Below are 13,899 nucleotides of genomic sequence, written 5' to 3' on the forward strand. Positions count from 1 at the left end.
TCCTTATACCATGTTGTTAAGTCGTTTTTTTTAAAGAAGTTATATGAAATGAAGAGAGAGAAACATCTTAACTAAAGAGCAAACCCGGTGGTAAAGTTATATTATTTAACTTTCTTTCACTTCACGCCATCACACTTGATTAACACCTAAAGTTAATTGGTAAACAAAATTTACAAATATAACCTTAATATCTCAAATAAAAGCACATAACTTTTTTTTTTTTTTTTTTTTTTTTGACGGGCACATAACTATTCTTAGATAAACATTCCAAGTTGAATAAAATTGAGATTAAACATTTTCGTAAATAAATCAACTACTTTTTCATTCTCCACAATTGACGATGATTGAATAAAATTATTGATTTAATTACGAAAATGGTATGTGATACGGCAAGCTTTTGTGGTTTTAAAAGGTGGATTAAACATTTGGACATACTAATGAGGGCATTTTTGGAATAAAAAAAATACACAATCATTTTGAACTTGTATTTCCCTTTCATTCCTCCATTTTCCCTCCCTAATTTCCCCCAAATTTCCAGATTTTCCCTCCTTTTTCTTTCCTCTACAATTTAAAGACTCAATTTTTCTGGGGTTCTCCTATTTTCAATCTCATTTCAAAGTTCTTAGATTCGTCTCCCTTCACTTCATCTTCTTCACTCGCCACCATATTTGTGTTCTTAAGCAGGTAAAATTATACTGCAAAATACTTTATTATGTTGTTATTCTGATTTTTTTAGGGTTCCCTTTTCAATTCATTTGATTTTATGATCTGGGTATCTATCCAGTTTGTTATTGTTCTATTAAATTTGCTTTTCTTTCTATTGAATTGTATTTTTGGAACTTCGATTTTGGATTTTGTTTGTATATTGATTTTGTTGGAATTGAATTTTAGGGTTTAATTCGCGATTAGGGTTACATCTTTTAATCGCGGTTTAGCAAATCTTTATTCAATTTGGAGTGTTTGATTCTGATTTTGGCGGTTTGTTTACTACTTTACTTGATTTCAGTTTACAGCACTTGTGCTGGTATGCTCTAAGAGTTCTTAATTTGTTGGTTAAACTGTTGCTGGGGATAAAGAAACTCGTAACGAAATGAAGTTTTTATGATTTGTGGTGAAGATGCTGTGTACTTTGCTTTTCAGTTGGTGTTATGATGTTTAATTAGCTAATTGATGTGTGGAGGTTTCTTGTTTTTCCTCGAATCAAGCACCGAAATCAGACAATTTTTCATGAATTACATGTTCTTTTGCTTGAGTAATGATTAAATAAATAGTAGCACAAATTTTATATTAAAAGGTAGCAAGTTTCTATTTTCCACCTAATATGTGATACCTGATAAGCAATAAGTATGAGTCTTGCTCATTGATTACACTTGACTGGATGAATTCTTTCGTTTTTTGGCTATAAATTTCCAGCTGCATACTCGCTTGACTATTTTCAGTATTATGTTTAATCTCAAAAGTGAATTACTCATTCTTGTTAAGGTTCTTGAATCTTGGTGTTTTAATTGATCAATAAATAAGGGGTTTTTTTTTTTTCCCTTTTCTTTTTACAGCCATAAACAAATTCAATGAGTGCAGTCAACATTACTAATGTTGCCATTTTGGATAATCCAGCACCGTTTCTCAGTCCATTTCAATTCGAGATATCCTATGAGTGTGTCGTTTCTCTTAAAGATGGTAGGTCACTCAAGCTTTGTAAATTATGCATATCATATAATCCGTTTTAATTTGACTTGTTCTTGGCATTCACATGTACTTGAATAGTGCTAATATTGAGAGCCAAGATGTTTTCCATTAGAATTGATATCGCATTGTTGCCTGGAAAGTAAAATTAGTTGATAGGGATGAAAATTTTCTTGATATAGGGGTCTTGTTAAAAGTTGAAATTTTTAAATAGCTTAACATAGGCATGCATATGTCATGTGCACATAAGCATGCATCCCTGTGGACTGTGGTAGGCTGGTTGGGCAAGTTTGTGTGTACAAGCGTGGCAAGGAGCGTCTGTACAGGTGTGAATGATGTGTTGAAGATTAGCTCGTAGTGCTCCTAATAGAGGATGACAGGGGTAGAGGGCAACATAAAAGGGGAAAGTGAGTAAAACCTATAAAACTGCATACTATATGGAATGGAGGGAACTACATTGAGGTAGAGAGCCTCTGAGCAATATAACTTTCACGACTATCAATTCTTTTACCCTTAACTACCTTAGGCATTTATATCAGCAGGATCCTCACTGGGTTGTTTGCTGTCTTCTTTACTGGCCAAAATATATTGAGCAAATGAGGGGCATCTATTCTTTTACTAACCTTGGAAATTTGGAATGTACAATATATCTAGCGTTACACAGGATGTAAGTAATGGAACTATGGAAGAAATAATATTCTATACTAGCGCTTTTTTTTGGTAGTTTGTAGCTTTGACTGTCTTATTATTGGTCTGACATAAGCAACATTATGGATACACTATGTAGCAGAAAGAACCATAACATGAGAAATTTTAGAATTAGGGCTTAGGGAAATCATTTGAATAATGGAGGCTGACTAAGCTACTTCTACAATATCATAACCGTAACATTTTGTGTTGGATTTTTGAATTTTTTGCGGATGTGGTCATCAAATTAGTGGTTGTTCAAGTGTGGTTGCTTTGTATAATCATTTACAGATATAGAATGGAAACTCATCTATGTGGGATCAGCTGAAGATGAGACTTATGATCAACTCTTGGAAAGCGTGCTTGTAGGACCTGTCAACGTGGGCAACTATCGTTTTGTTCTTCAGGTTATCTATCATAGTATCATGCTTTTGCTACAAATTTTGGTTGCCAATAGTGAGAATGTCATATCTATGAACTTTGTGCCTCATTTCAGGCAGACCCACCAGATCCATCCAAAATTCGCGAAGAAGATATTATTGGTGTCACTGTCTTGCTATTAACATGCTCTTACATGGGACAAGAATTTATCAGAGTTGGATATTATGTGAACAATGACTATGACAATGAACAATTAAGAGAAGAACCACCTCAGAAGGTGTTGCTTGATAGAGTTCAAAGGAATATTTTGACTGATAAGCCAAGGGTTACAAAATTCCCCATAAATTTTCACCCAGAAGAGACTGAACACAGTGAGCAGCCTGCAGCATCACCACCTGAGCAACCTGCAGAAATCAATGATCAAGAGCAACTGCCACCACAAGAGCAGCCTGCAGAAAGCAATGAACAGAACAAAATCCCGCCACCATCACCATCTCTGGATAAACCGGAATAGATTTTCGCGAAATAAATGTAGTTGCTTCTTGCTGATAGCCAGAGAGAACTAGTCACGATGATTTTGATAGCAATTCTAGAGGATGTGAAACCGCATAGAAGTCATACAATGTGAATTGTTTTAGGAGATGATCAAATGTACAATACGCTTGTATTGTTGGATCAGCAATCACATATTACTTATAATGATCAGCCTTTATTTTTGAGATCTTACTGTGCTCCTGGTTTAGTGTATCTTATTGTTTCTGTAACCATGTGCATGTCTATGGCCATGTCCATCAAACTTAAAGTCGTTGCTTTGATTTCTGGCAACTGAGTTTTATGGCATGTTTCCTTTTTTCCTTGTTCGTCTATGTTCATACAAAGGGATGAAAAATCAAGTTTTCTAATTAATAATGGCTTGCATCCATTTTGTACAAGCACAACCTGTTCTTGGCCCCCTTTGGCACCAAAGTAATGCTAATACACTTTTTTATTGATACTAATAAGAATTTAGGTTTCAATGATACTAAACTAAGAGTAATTTTTGGTAAGTATTAACCATGCACCAAAAGTAATCCCTCCATCCCTTAAAAATTGCTCCATAGTATTATTTAAGATCCACTTCCTCAATGTATTGAGCTTCCTTTAGAAGTTTGAACACTAAACCATCAGATACATAATGATTTATCAGTTTCAAGGATGTTTTGAGTTTGTCAGAATATGCGAATAGTAGTTAGTAATTGTACAGGCTATGTACACCCTTGATGAAGAGAAGGGCTGAAGGCAGAGAAAGAGAATTCAAGGAACAAAACTGCCATTATTTTTTTCAGGTTTCAATAATTTACACCAAATGCTTTGCAACTTTACAGCACTATTTGTGCTGCAGGAAGTCAGGAACGTAACAAAATTTATAAATATGTCTACTTTGTTTCAATGCAACTTCTCTTTAAATATGCTTCACAGCTCCCCATTGATCCTTTTTGTACACACTCAGTGGAGCAGCATGTATAATGTACAGCAGAATCAGAGGTTTGTTAGTCGCGATAGACATGCTGAGGCGACCACTTCAAAAACAAATTCACAGTACCTGTTTTAGCTCCATCCAATGGGAAACTTTCTCTATATTCCCCTTCTAGTATAACCCTCGTCAATGTCAAGATGCATCTACCCATATAGTCCTGCAGAGTTCAGGTAAATATGAAACAAAGGTTACAACACATGCTAGTTGAAACAAGGTTTTGATTCGATAAATTAATTGTTGAATGAGTATGATTTAGTAGCTACTGAATAATGTGGATAATTATTAAGATAAAGCAAGTTCATCAAGCAAATACTACAAACATGCCATGCTAACCCAATTTTCCAAACCAAATAAGTTCAACACCACCACCACTCCCCCCCCCCCCCCCCCCCCCAACCCCCAACCCCCAACCCAAAAACAAAAAAAAAAATAAAAAAAGTTGTGAGGGAATAAAGACTAGGCCACAACGGAAACTTTGTCATCTTTGAGTTAACTAACTCCCGCTCCCCCACCCAACAACCACCACCATGACCAAAAAAATCCCCGGAAGAAAAAAAAAAAAAAAAAATCCTGGACTTCAAAGTGAATATTTAAGCTTTTTTCAAGTAAGTTTTATAGAGTATTGATGAACATAAATCTGTACCTTTCCGAATGTGTCATGATCCCATACTTCCAGCATTAGCATGTCATGAAGCCCATCCTCAACAAGGAAGTCGAATGTTTGGTTCCAAACTGGATTCAAGCTTTCATTCACAACCTGCGAGCACAAAGATTATCATGTTACACAAAATTTTCTATTAACGAGATAATTGACTATTAAATAAGCATCCACCCAAATAAATTGCAGCTAAAACAGAAAGGAACAAAATATCCTGTATTTGGTCATCCAATACTTACTCTAGTTTTGTTTTTTGTCTGAGATTTTTTCATAGTAAGTATCACATAAGGGTCTGACTTGCCCGTAATATCTACTGCAGGCAAGTCATCAGCAGAAATCACTGTTACAGACAACACTCCTCTGACGATAACCTCCCTCTTCTTGGGAGCAAAACTAGACCCATTTTCTATTTCTTGAATCCCATCTTCAGTTTTAAGAACCTTCTCCAAAGAAGTCATAGAGGATGCAAAAGGATTTGTAACATTCTCAGCACCAAAAGGACAGTATAAAAGCTCTACATGTACCTACAAAAGACAATGAAACAACCTCTATTAAGGACATAACACAAAGAAAGAGATCTCAAACAATAAAAATATGCTAGATATAGATTTCAGCAAGCTTGAATTTTGCTATTTAAGCTTGTAAGTATACTAAGTGAATCAGATCAAACTTCTTCTTTAGCTTGAACGCCTTATCCCATAAGTGGGGTCGGCTACACGAACCAATATGAGAACTTCCCAGGAGGTCAACTATCCTAGTACTACTCTCAACCACAGTGGCTCATGTCAAGCGATGTGACAAAGTTTTACACTGACTGACACTGGCCTACCATAACCCACTTCCTTGACCAGGCTTGGGACTGGCAGCGGGAAACCCACTGGCGGAGTTCATATCAAACTTGTTCACGGAAAAAATTAATAAATTCTGTAAATGTTTTTATCAATATGTATGTATTTAAGAAAAATGTTTATAAGTATACGTAGAGAATGTATTATAAATCAATTTTTCATTTGAGTGGGTCTCAATTAAATATCATTCTTTATTACTTTTTAGTTCACTTTTACTCTTACTTTCTCACATCTGCAAAAAAAATATAACCACTATTTTCCTTGACATTTAATCAACAAAACTCCACAGCAATTGTTCTACTCTAAATAGGAACGTAGGAATTATGTATTTATGTGGAGGACCTGAAGTTTCATCAGATGTAGTTAACAGTCAGCTAAGATGGTCAATCAATCAATCAATCAATCAAAGCCTTAATCCCAAAAGTGGGGTCGGCTAACATGAACCAAATTTGATTATTCCGTGTAGTCATCAACATAAATCTTTCTCCTCCATCCCTTACGATCCAAAACTTCATCCTCACGTAAATCCATGCACTTCATATCCTTCCTCACTCCTTCCAACCAAGTCATCTTTGGTCTCCTTCCAACCAAGTCAGCTAAGATGGTAAAACTTACAATTCATATGAGTAAATATACTATTAGTTCACAAAAGATAGTTTTATAGAAAATGTTGTAGATTTCTAGTTCATATGGATGGGCACACTTATTACGGAGTACTCAAATTTTGCATAAATATAATACAATAACTTCTAACAGCTAAGATAATAGCAATTAGTCATGAGTCCAAATTTTGGTCATGGAAAATAATGTACTAAAATACTTTCTCACCTGCCCCCTATTTTTAGCATCTCTCTGAACCTCTAAATCTTTGACTAGTTTGAGCCAGACATCCTTCACTTTACCAGGCTCAAGATCTTTTAGCTGGAAATGAGCACAGCCTATAAGTTCAGCAGCCTGAAGACCTTCATCGTCAAAAATTTTAACCACTAAGTGTTGGGTAGATTTATCTTCAATTATGAATTCGAAGTGTTCATTCCAGATTGGGTTCAACTGGTTATTCTGGGGATCCAATTAAAAAAAAAAAAATTAATACAAAGTATACATCATACAATAAATAATAGCAAAGAAACTCTGAAGACATGATAACCAATTACTTACAATTGTCTTACTGGTCTTTGTCCTGTCACGTGTTGGTCGTACATATAAAACAGCAAAAGGATCTGATTTTCCAATCAGATCTTTATTTGTCAGTTCTTTAGCTTGCACAAGCTTCACCTCTAGCATCCCAACAGGCTTTAATTCCAAGTCACTGATGAATACAGATATTGCAAATCAGAATGGCATTCCAACATAAATACTATGGCTCAATTAAACATTTTCCTCTGTTGTGTTGTGTACCTATAGTCCCCAGGCAGAATGGGGATAATTTTTCGAACAGGCCACATGATGGAATCCTCAATTGCATCCCTTATTGTGCCCTGCACAGACAAAAGTGATGTTCAGTTCATCTTAAAGATAAACAAAATGCCTAAACAAGAAAGGCAAGGGAAAGCATAACAGCACAGCACTTCAAAAATGAAAAGGAATCACTCACACATTTGGTAACGAATATATATAGAATCAATTCAATACCCCAATAGAACACCAAAACTTTTGAACATTAGAAGCATTAGCATGAACCTAAAAATTTTAACATTAAAAAAATTACAATTTTTTTTTTTTTTTTTTTTTATATATATATACGTAGTATATCAGAATATAATGCTGTCCATACAGACCATACCTGAGATCCCATTGGGTATATCCAGATATTCAAAATTGGGATAACTAATACTTCATGGTAACAACTGGCAACTAGTTCACAAGACTTCTCCTTTTAAAAGCTCTCTGTAGTTTTTTCTGATTCATAGTAACACAATGTACAGTTTATTTCTCCAGAGGTCTAATCTGATTAAGGATAAGCCTACATACGTCTGACACACATTCTGCCTATTATTTATACCAAATGGCACTCTAAAATTGTTAATACATTGCAAGGTTATCTAGAGACCCATGTCCCTAATCAGTTGCATCAGGACAAAACAATCATATTTCCAATGGAAGAACATAAGCAAGAGGAAGATAAACAAAAGTTAGCATGAGGTGATATGGCTAGTAGTCCAGTACCATCTACAATTACAGGTAATATATAAGCTCACATGGACACATAATAAGAGGCAAAAAGACTTAAGAGCATTCAACATACAATCAATTTACAGCACTCAATGTTGTATAATAATATTAAAAATAAATGATAAATAAAAAATTAAAAATGATCATACCTCAATAGCATCAGAGAGCCCTGGGATTGTACTTATATCTCCACCAATAACCTTAAGAGTCAAGTCCAACTTTTTCTGCAACGTCAAGGCATGGATATTTTAGTGAGAAACTAAATGCAAGTTATGCAACGTAGTGGGAATTTTATAAATGAGTTTCATGAACACAGCATATGGCCTTTGTCAAGGCAGTTAAACTTGGACAAATTGAAGCAACCCCCCCCCCCCCCCAACAACAACAACACACAAACTACTTACCTTCTTATTATGGTAAAACTGAAGAAAGCTACTCAAGACTCACATCAAATAAGGTAAGTATCATATGCTAAACTTTAACACTGTCGAACACATAAAATATTGCTTTTGAACCTCCATTTATTCTAGTTTGGTGAGAGAAATAGCACGAAATTCCAGTAACATTATTACGGTCATCCAGAAGCCTTTATTGGTGATCCATAGCGTTGAGTAATGCAAATATCCTTCACAATTTTTCACAAAGGCAAGAATATTTACAGCAGTGCATTACCTTTTTTCTCAAAGAGAAGCTGACAGCTCCAAACCCTGGAAACTCCGCAACTAAAGGCTTAAAGATCAGCCTGAAAACTCCGGTGAATCCAATATCTTTAACCTACATCAAGAATGCCAATAAATTGCCAAGTAAGAGGTTTCAAAACTTACATAATAGCCAAGTAACTACTTTCCTTTGAATCAGCTAACAAAAACAAAGTAATTAACTACAAAAAGGACTAGTCATGACTATTACATCCTTAAATTCTCACGAATTGGCTTTTTTAATAACCTATTTTTCTTCTGAATAATGTCTACAGTTTAACAAATACTTGCAACAGCATTTGCATGATTTTAGTTGCAGTCTGACAGACAGCTATGTTGTTGAGCTTATAATATTGAAAATTGAAACATTAATTCTCAACAGGAATCAAGCAACAGACTATCAGAAGATTGTTACAGTAGCAGGCAAATTTATTACGAAGTATTTTGTAAGAAAGAGTACTGTAACAAAACATATACATGTAAATATCAAAGACAGGCTTTCACAACCAAATGGTTGACTAGCTTGTTTAAAAGAATCTAACACAATTCTTTACCTGCACAGGAAGTGATAGACCAAGTTTAGTTTTAATATCAAGAATAATGCTTGGATTTCCATCCCAATTCATCTCTAACTCCATAGTGACACCTTCACCTGCATCTTCAAGGATTGAAACCCCTGAAAGAACAAAAGCAGCCACAACAGCATTATTTTTTATGTACATGTTCTTGCAACAGAACAATACCATAATATTGTTTACAAGCTGTGTAATTTCAGCAGGTAATTTCCTACACCCTAGTCATAAGTAAGTCCACCTAAACATAGCTATCTTTGTTTTTACATAAGCACAACCACCATTATGCTATTTGCAAAGAAAGACTAAGCTACATTAACCAATATACCTTGAATAATCATTCCCCTTCTCATTTTTCTTCTCTCTCCCCTACAAGAAAATTAAACTATCCTAGTCTCTATCCTATCGACCTATTGAGTTTTTCAAAAACGAGTTAACATAAAAACAAGGTACTGAACCTGAGTAAAGTTGCAATCTAGGTACTCAACATTGGAAAGTTGCAAATCAGGTACTCATCTGGTCACTGGCAGTAAACAGTCCGCCATTAATCTCCTCTAGCCGGTTAAATGAAGTTTTCTTTTTTTTTTTTTAAATATAAAATTGTAATTTCTGACAAAGCATCTAATAAAAGCTAACCTCAGAACACCAAAAACATCATTGCATTACTTTGGCAGTCTGCACATAGTTTGTCCCAGCTACAAGCCCAGTCAACACAAGTTCATGTCAGTGTAAAGACCCTAGAGTACAGGACTACATGCTGCATTATAACACTGCTGTGCCTTTCCAAATATTTGATACAAAATGTATTAGTAAAAGTTAGCGTTTTGTGCTGTCTACATATAGTACGTCCCAGCTACAAGCCCGATCTTCACTTATGTCAGTGCAGACCCTAGTCTACAGGCTGCATTATAGCACTGCTGCGCCTTTCCAAAAATTTGATACAAAATGTATTAGTGAAAGATAGTGTTGGTTCTTAAACTAAGCATTTATAAGTATACCTTCAAATTTCAATCTTCCCGATGACTACTTCCTCCACTAACCACCAGTACACATTGGTTCATCGCATAACCTATTAATAAGGACCCTCCCATCAATTTATGGCTTCATCGCCGGACTGGAAAATATATACTTGTATATAACTGCCCATGGTAATTATATTACTACAATAGTGCACCATATAAACCTATTTAAGCTGCATGAGGTTTCTACAGTTTAAAGTCAAAATTCTTATCATTATTCTCATCATTCTCTCCTCCCCTCCCTTTCCTTCCCCTCCCTCCCCTTCTTTTCCTTCCCCTTTCTTTGTCCAAACACACTGTTAGCCAATGTATACTGTCTCCTCTCCTTCATCATACCATTTCTCTTCCAAAAATGAATTTGATATGGCACACATGGATCCTTTTCAATCTTTCCTTAGTATTTAAATCACATCCTAGGATGGTCTCTTTTCTCCCAAAACAAAATATACCCACAACATTGGCTTGTTCAAATAAGTCGACAGGCCCATCTTCTACTCCTATTGATTAAAAGCTAAGTGCTACCTCAGAATTACTTATTTTTTAATTCCCCTCATAGTCTTATTGGAGCACCTAGCAACAGCCAAAGAACACAAGAATTAAAAAGTGTATGCTAATGAATGATATATATAGATACTAGGACATCTCAATATCAAGCCATGAGTGAGCATGTCTCATGCTACATCAATAGCAAAGTTTATTTCAAGTTTTCAACTACATCTCATTTCTACTATCACTGCCTATACAGACAGAAATTGGGGCGCATTACTCTACTTGAAGTCATTGTGATATCTGGCAACAATATCATCTCTTGGTCCTCAAAGTGGAAACCCAATCCATTCTAGTGCCAAGGCAGAATATTGTGGGGTTCCCAATGCCATTACTAGCAAATGTTGCATCAAAATTTGCTCCATTAACTTCGTATAATCTCTGCTTGAGCGGGCAAATATAGTGTAAGATGTTAGCATTGTTTACCTTTTTAATAACCCAAGAATATCAAGCCATCATGCATTTTGATATAAGAAAGGAAATGGTTTTTTTTATATCGCGTACATGTATCTATGTTGTACTCGTATTTTGGTTCATACCCCTTGTACCAACATACTCCAAAAGTCCAATGCATCCTTTACCCCATAAATGATATAACATGGATGAGGACCCGAAAGTAGCCGGGGACTAAACTCATTCTCACTAATTATACAATCAAACAAAGCTGACCTAAATATACAGAGTATGAACTAATAATGTATAGACAAACAAAAACAATCCAAGAATAAAAACAACATTACTAGTACCTGTAAATTGAGGAGCAACAGTTCCAAGAGTGAACTTGGAAAATTTTAAGGAAGACAATATAATCGGTCTATATTGCTCTAGTAGTGGCTCCACTGACTCCCTTATTAGCTCTGATGCTGCCTATTAATAACACAATCCACACCCAAAACTAAATAACACAATACAACAATAATCACATTTTAAAATATCAAAAAAATACATTCTTTTTTTAGAAAGGCGGAGTAAACCTATATGACAATGTCTACTCTTTACCAATATTATATAACACAACAACTTTCATGCCACTTATCAAATTTATTATCATCCCATCAAAATTTCCCTTTTTTTTTAATGTTTGTCTCTAAATAAAGTTCTTGTCCAACCCTTCCTACACTTTTAATTTAAAAAATTATTTTATATACCTAACATCTTGATATTCATCAATATTACTATATAACTTGGTTAGTTCATGCCTTTTTTTTTAAGAAAGCCCATTTATTTATTTTTACCATTACCATTGTGTAAATTTGATTAATAAATTGTGTCAAAAAATTTGATTAATAAATTAAAAGGAATTACCTGATCAACAAAAGGCCAAATTTTGGTGAGATGGGAATTAAGCCAATTCAACTGCAAATCACAACCACAACAAAAAAAAAAAATAAATAAATAAATAAATAAATAATAAATAAATAAATAAATAAATATATAAAAAAAAAGTGAGTAAAATCAGCAACCAAAAAACCGTCGTTTAAAGAATAATAAATGAAAATAAATTGAAATTGAAAGAAAAAGAGAGGAAAAATAAGGACCTTTTGACGATTGGAGAAGACAACCCAAGAAGGGTAGTAAGGAGGAGGAAGCAACTTTCTAGAATCTTCCACTGTCATTCTAGAAAACGCCGCAATTGTTTCTGCCTACAAAAAAATTCCCACAAAAATTTAGATTACCCATCAAAAATTCAATGAAAAATTATGGAATTCAACTTATTTTTTAAAAATTATTAAAAAAAAATATAAAAAAAAAAAGTACCAATTGAGAACGAGATTTGGATCTGGCATTTTCACAGCGAACAAAAGCGACGATAATTAAGAGACCAAGAACAGTTCCCATGAATAATCCCATAAAAAAAGACATCTTTTCTACAATTTTTGAATCAAAATTCTTACTTTAAAGCTCACTGTATTTTAATATTCTAAATTTATTTATATTTTCTGCTAAAAATTGATGATTTTTCGCTTAACCTTTCTGGGTAATTTGAGAGCTGCTGCTGCAATTGTAGAGGGAAAACAATGGCAGGTTGTCTGATAAAAATTTTGAAAAAAATAATTTTTTTTTTTTTTTTTTTTTTTTAGGTTTTAGAGGAAGTTGAAAAGAACTAAGAAAAGGAGTGAATTTGACTAAAGAGTGTGATTTGATTTGATTTGTTGGGGGGCGTGTTTGTACCTTCCAATCAAATATTTTTTATTAAAGAGTTGTTTAACTATAACGCTTCATGTCTTAAAGTTGTTGCCGACATTTTTAAATATTTTATACTCCGTATTTAGCATTTTGATATTGGAATTTACTTTCCATATTAATTTGTAGGGAATTATATATGTAATAAATCAAATTAATATGTAAATCAAATTTTTAAAACTTGCCTAAAGTTGTTTGGTAAATATAAAGGGAGTTGTAAATTATGGGAATTTTGATTGAGTTGGGTAATTAATTTCTTATGTTTTGTGAAAATTAAAAAGTCACAATACACACATTTATACTTTTTATTGTCAATCAACTAAGGACTTGTTCTCTTCACTTTATTTTAGGTACTTATTATTACTTATTTCCTTCGTTCTTTTTTACTTGACCTGCTTTGACTTTTACATTATTCACCATCTCTCCTTTGACCATCTTTTGTGAATAATATATAATGAAAAACATATTCATGTTGGATTTTTTTGAATTCGTTTAAATAAGTATTGTCATAATATATAACTTTTATATTTTTTAGTTATGGAGAATTAAAGTTATTGATCGTTAAAGTTTTGTATTGGCAAGCTTGATAAAAGAAACAGGTCAAGTAAAAAAGAATAGAAGAAGTATTTCTTAATAAATTCAGATCAGATTAGATCAGATCAAAAGCGTTCAGATCAGATCAGAACTTTTAATTATCATTTACTTATTGCTAAATATCGTTAATTGCGTATTACAAAAAAATTATGAAAATTACATATTTAAAAAGTTCATAATGAGACGAATCTAACAAGATTCATTTTGATAATATTTTTATTTATATGTTAGTATTAAAATGCGGTCAAATTATTAAATCAGATCATACCAGATTAGATAATAAAAATTCAGATCAGACCTTATTAAAATCATACCTGATCTCCTTGTTTTCAAGTAAAGTG

General features: G+C 33.7%; 2 protein-coding genes across 3 annotated transcripts; one reads left to right on the plus strand and one right to left on the minus strand.

The window, feature by feature from the left end:
* The first annotated feature begins 268 nt into the window (after nt 1-268).
* On the plus strand, nt 269-3,481 carry LOC145578464 (putative histone chaperone ASF1A). 2 transcript variants are annotated; one of them, XM_081635775.1, is made up of 4 exons: nt 269-684; nt 1,554-1,677; nt 2,662-2,777; nt 2,867-3,480. In XM_081635775.1, the coding sequence occupies exons 2-4, from the start codon at nt 1,569-1,571 to the stop codon at nt 3,263-3,265; spliced, it is 624 nt and encodes a 207-aa protein (XP_081491901.1). In that variant the 5' UTR covers nt 269-684; nt 1,554-1,568; the 3' UTR covers nt 3,266-3,480. The 2 variants fall into 2 exon arrangements, with proteins under 2 accessions (XP_081491901.1, XP_081491902.1); XM_081635776.1 differs by lacking the exon at nt 269-684 and having other exon boundaries at nt 1,560-1,677; nt 2,867-3,481.
* Nucleotides 3,482-4,043: 562 nt separating this feature from the next.
* LOC145579767 (synaptotagmin-5-like) lies at nt 4,044-12,956 on the minus strand. Its single transcript, XM_081637011.1, has 13 exons — nt 12,539-12,956; nt 12,319-12,423; nt 12,086-12,136; nt 11,527-11,647; nt 9,198-9,319; nt 8,618-8,719; nt 8,095-8,169; nt 7,172-7,251; nt 6,932-7,082; nt 6,602-6,832; nt 5,165-5,449; nt 4,911-5,024; nt 4,044-4,424 (listed from the first exon to the last, which is right to left on the minus strand). The coding sequence occupies exons 1-13, from the start codon at nt 12,641-12,643 to the stop codon at nt 4,281-4,283; spliced, it is 1,686 nt and encodes a 561-aa protein (XP_081493137.1). The 5' UTR covers nt 12,644-12,956; the 3' UTR covers nt 4,044-4,280.
* Between the last annotated feature and the right edge of the window lie 943 nt (nt 12,957-13,899).

Source organism: Chenopodium album, chromosome 14 (assembly GCF_948465745.1).
Source record: "Chenopodium album chromosome 14, dcCheAlbu1.1, whole genome shotgun sequence".
Classification (NCBI taxonomy): domain Eukaryota; kingdom Viridiplantae; phylum Streptophyta; class Magnoliopsida; order Caryophyllales; family Amaranthaceae; genus Chenopodium; species Chenopodium album.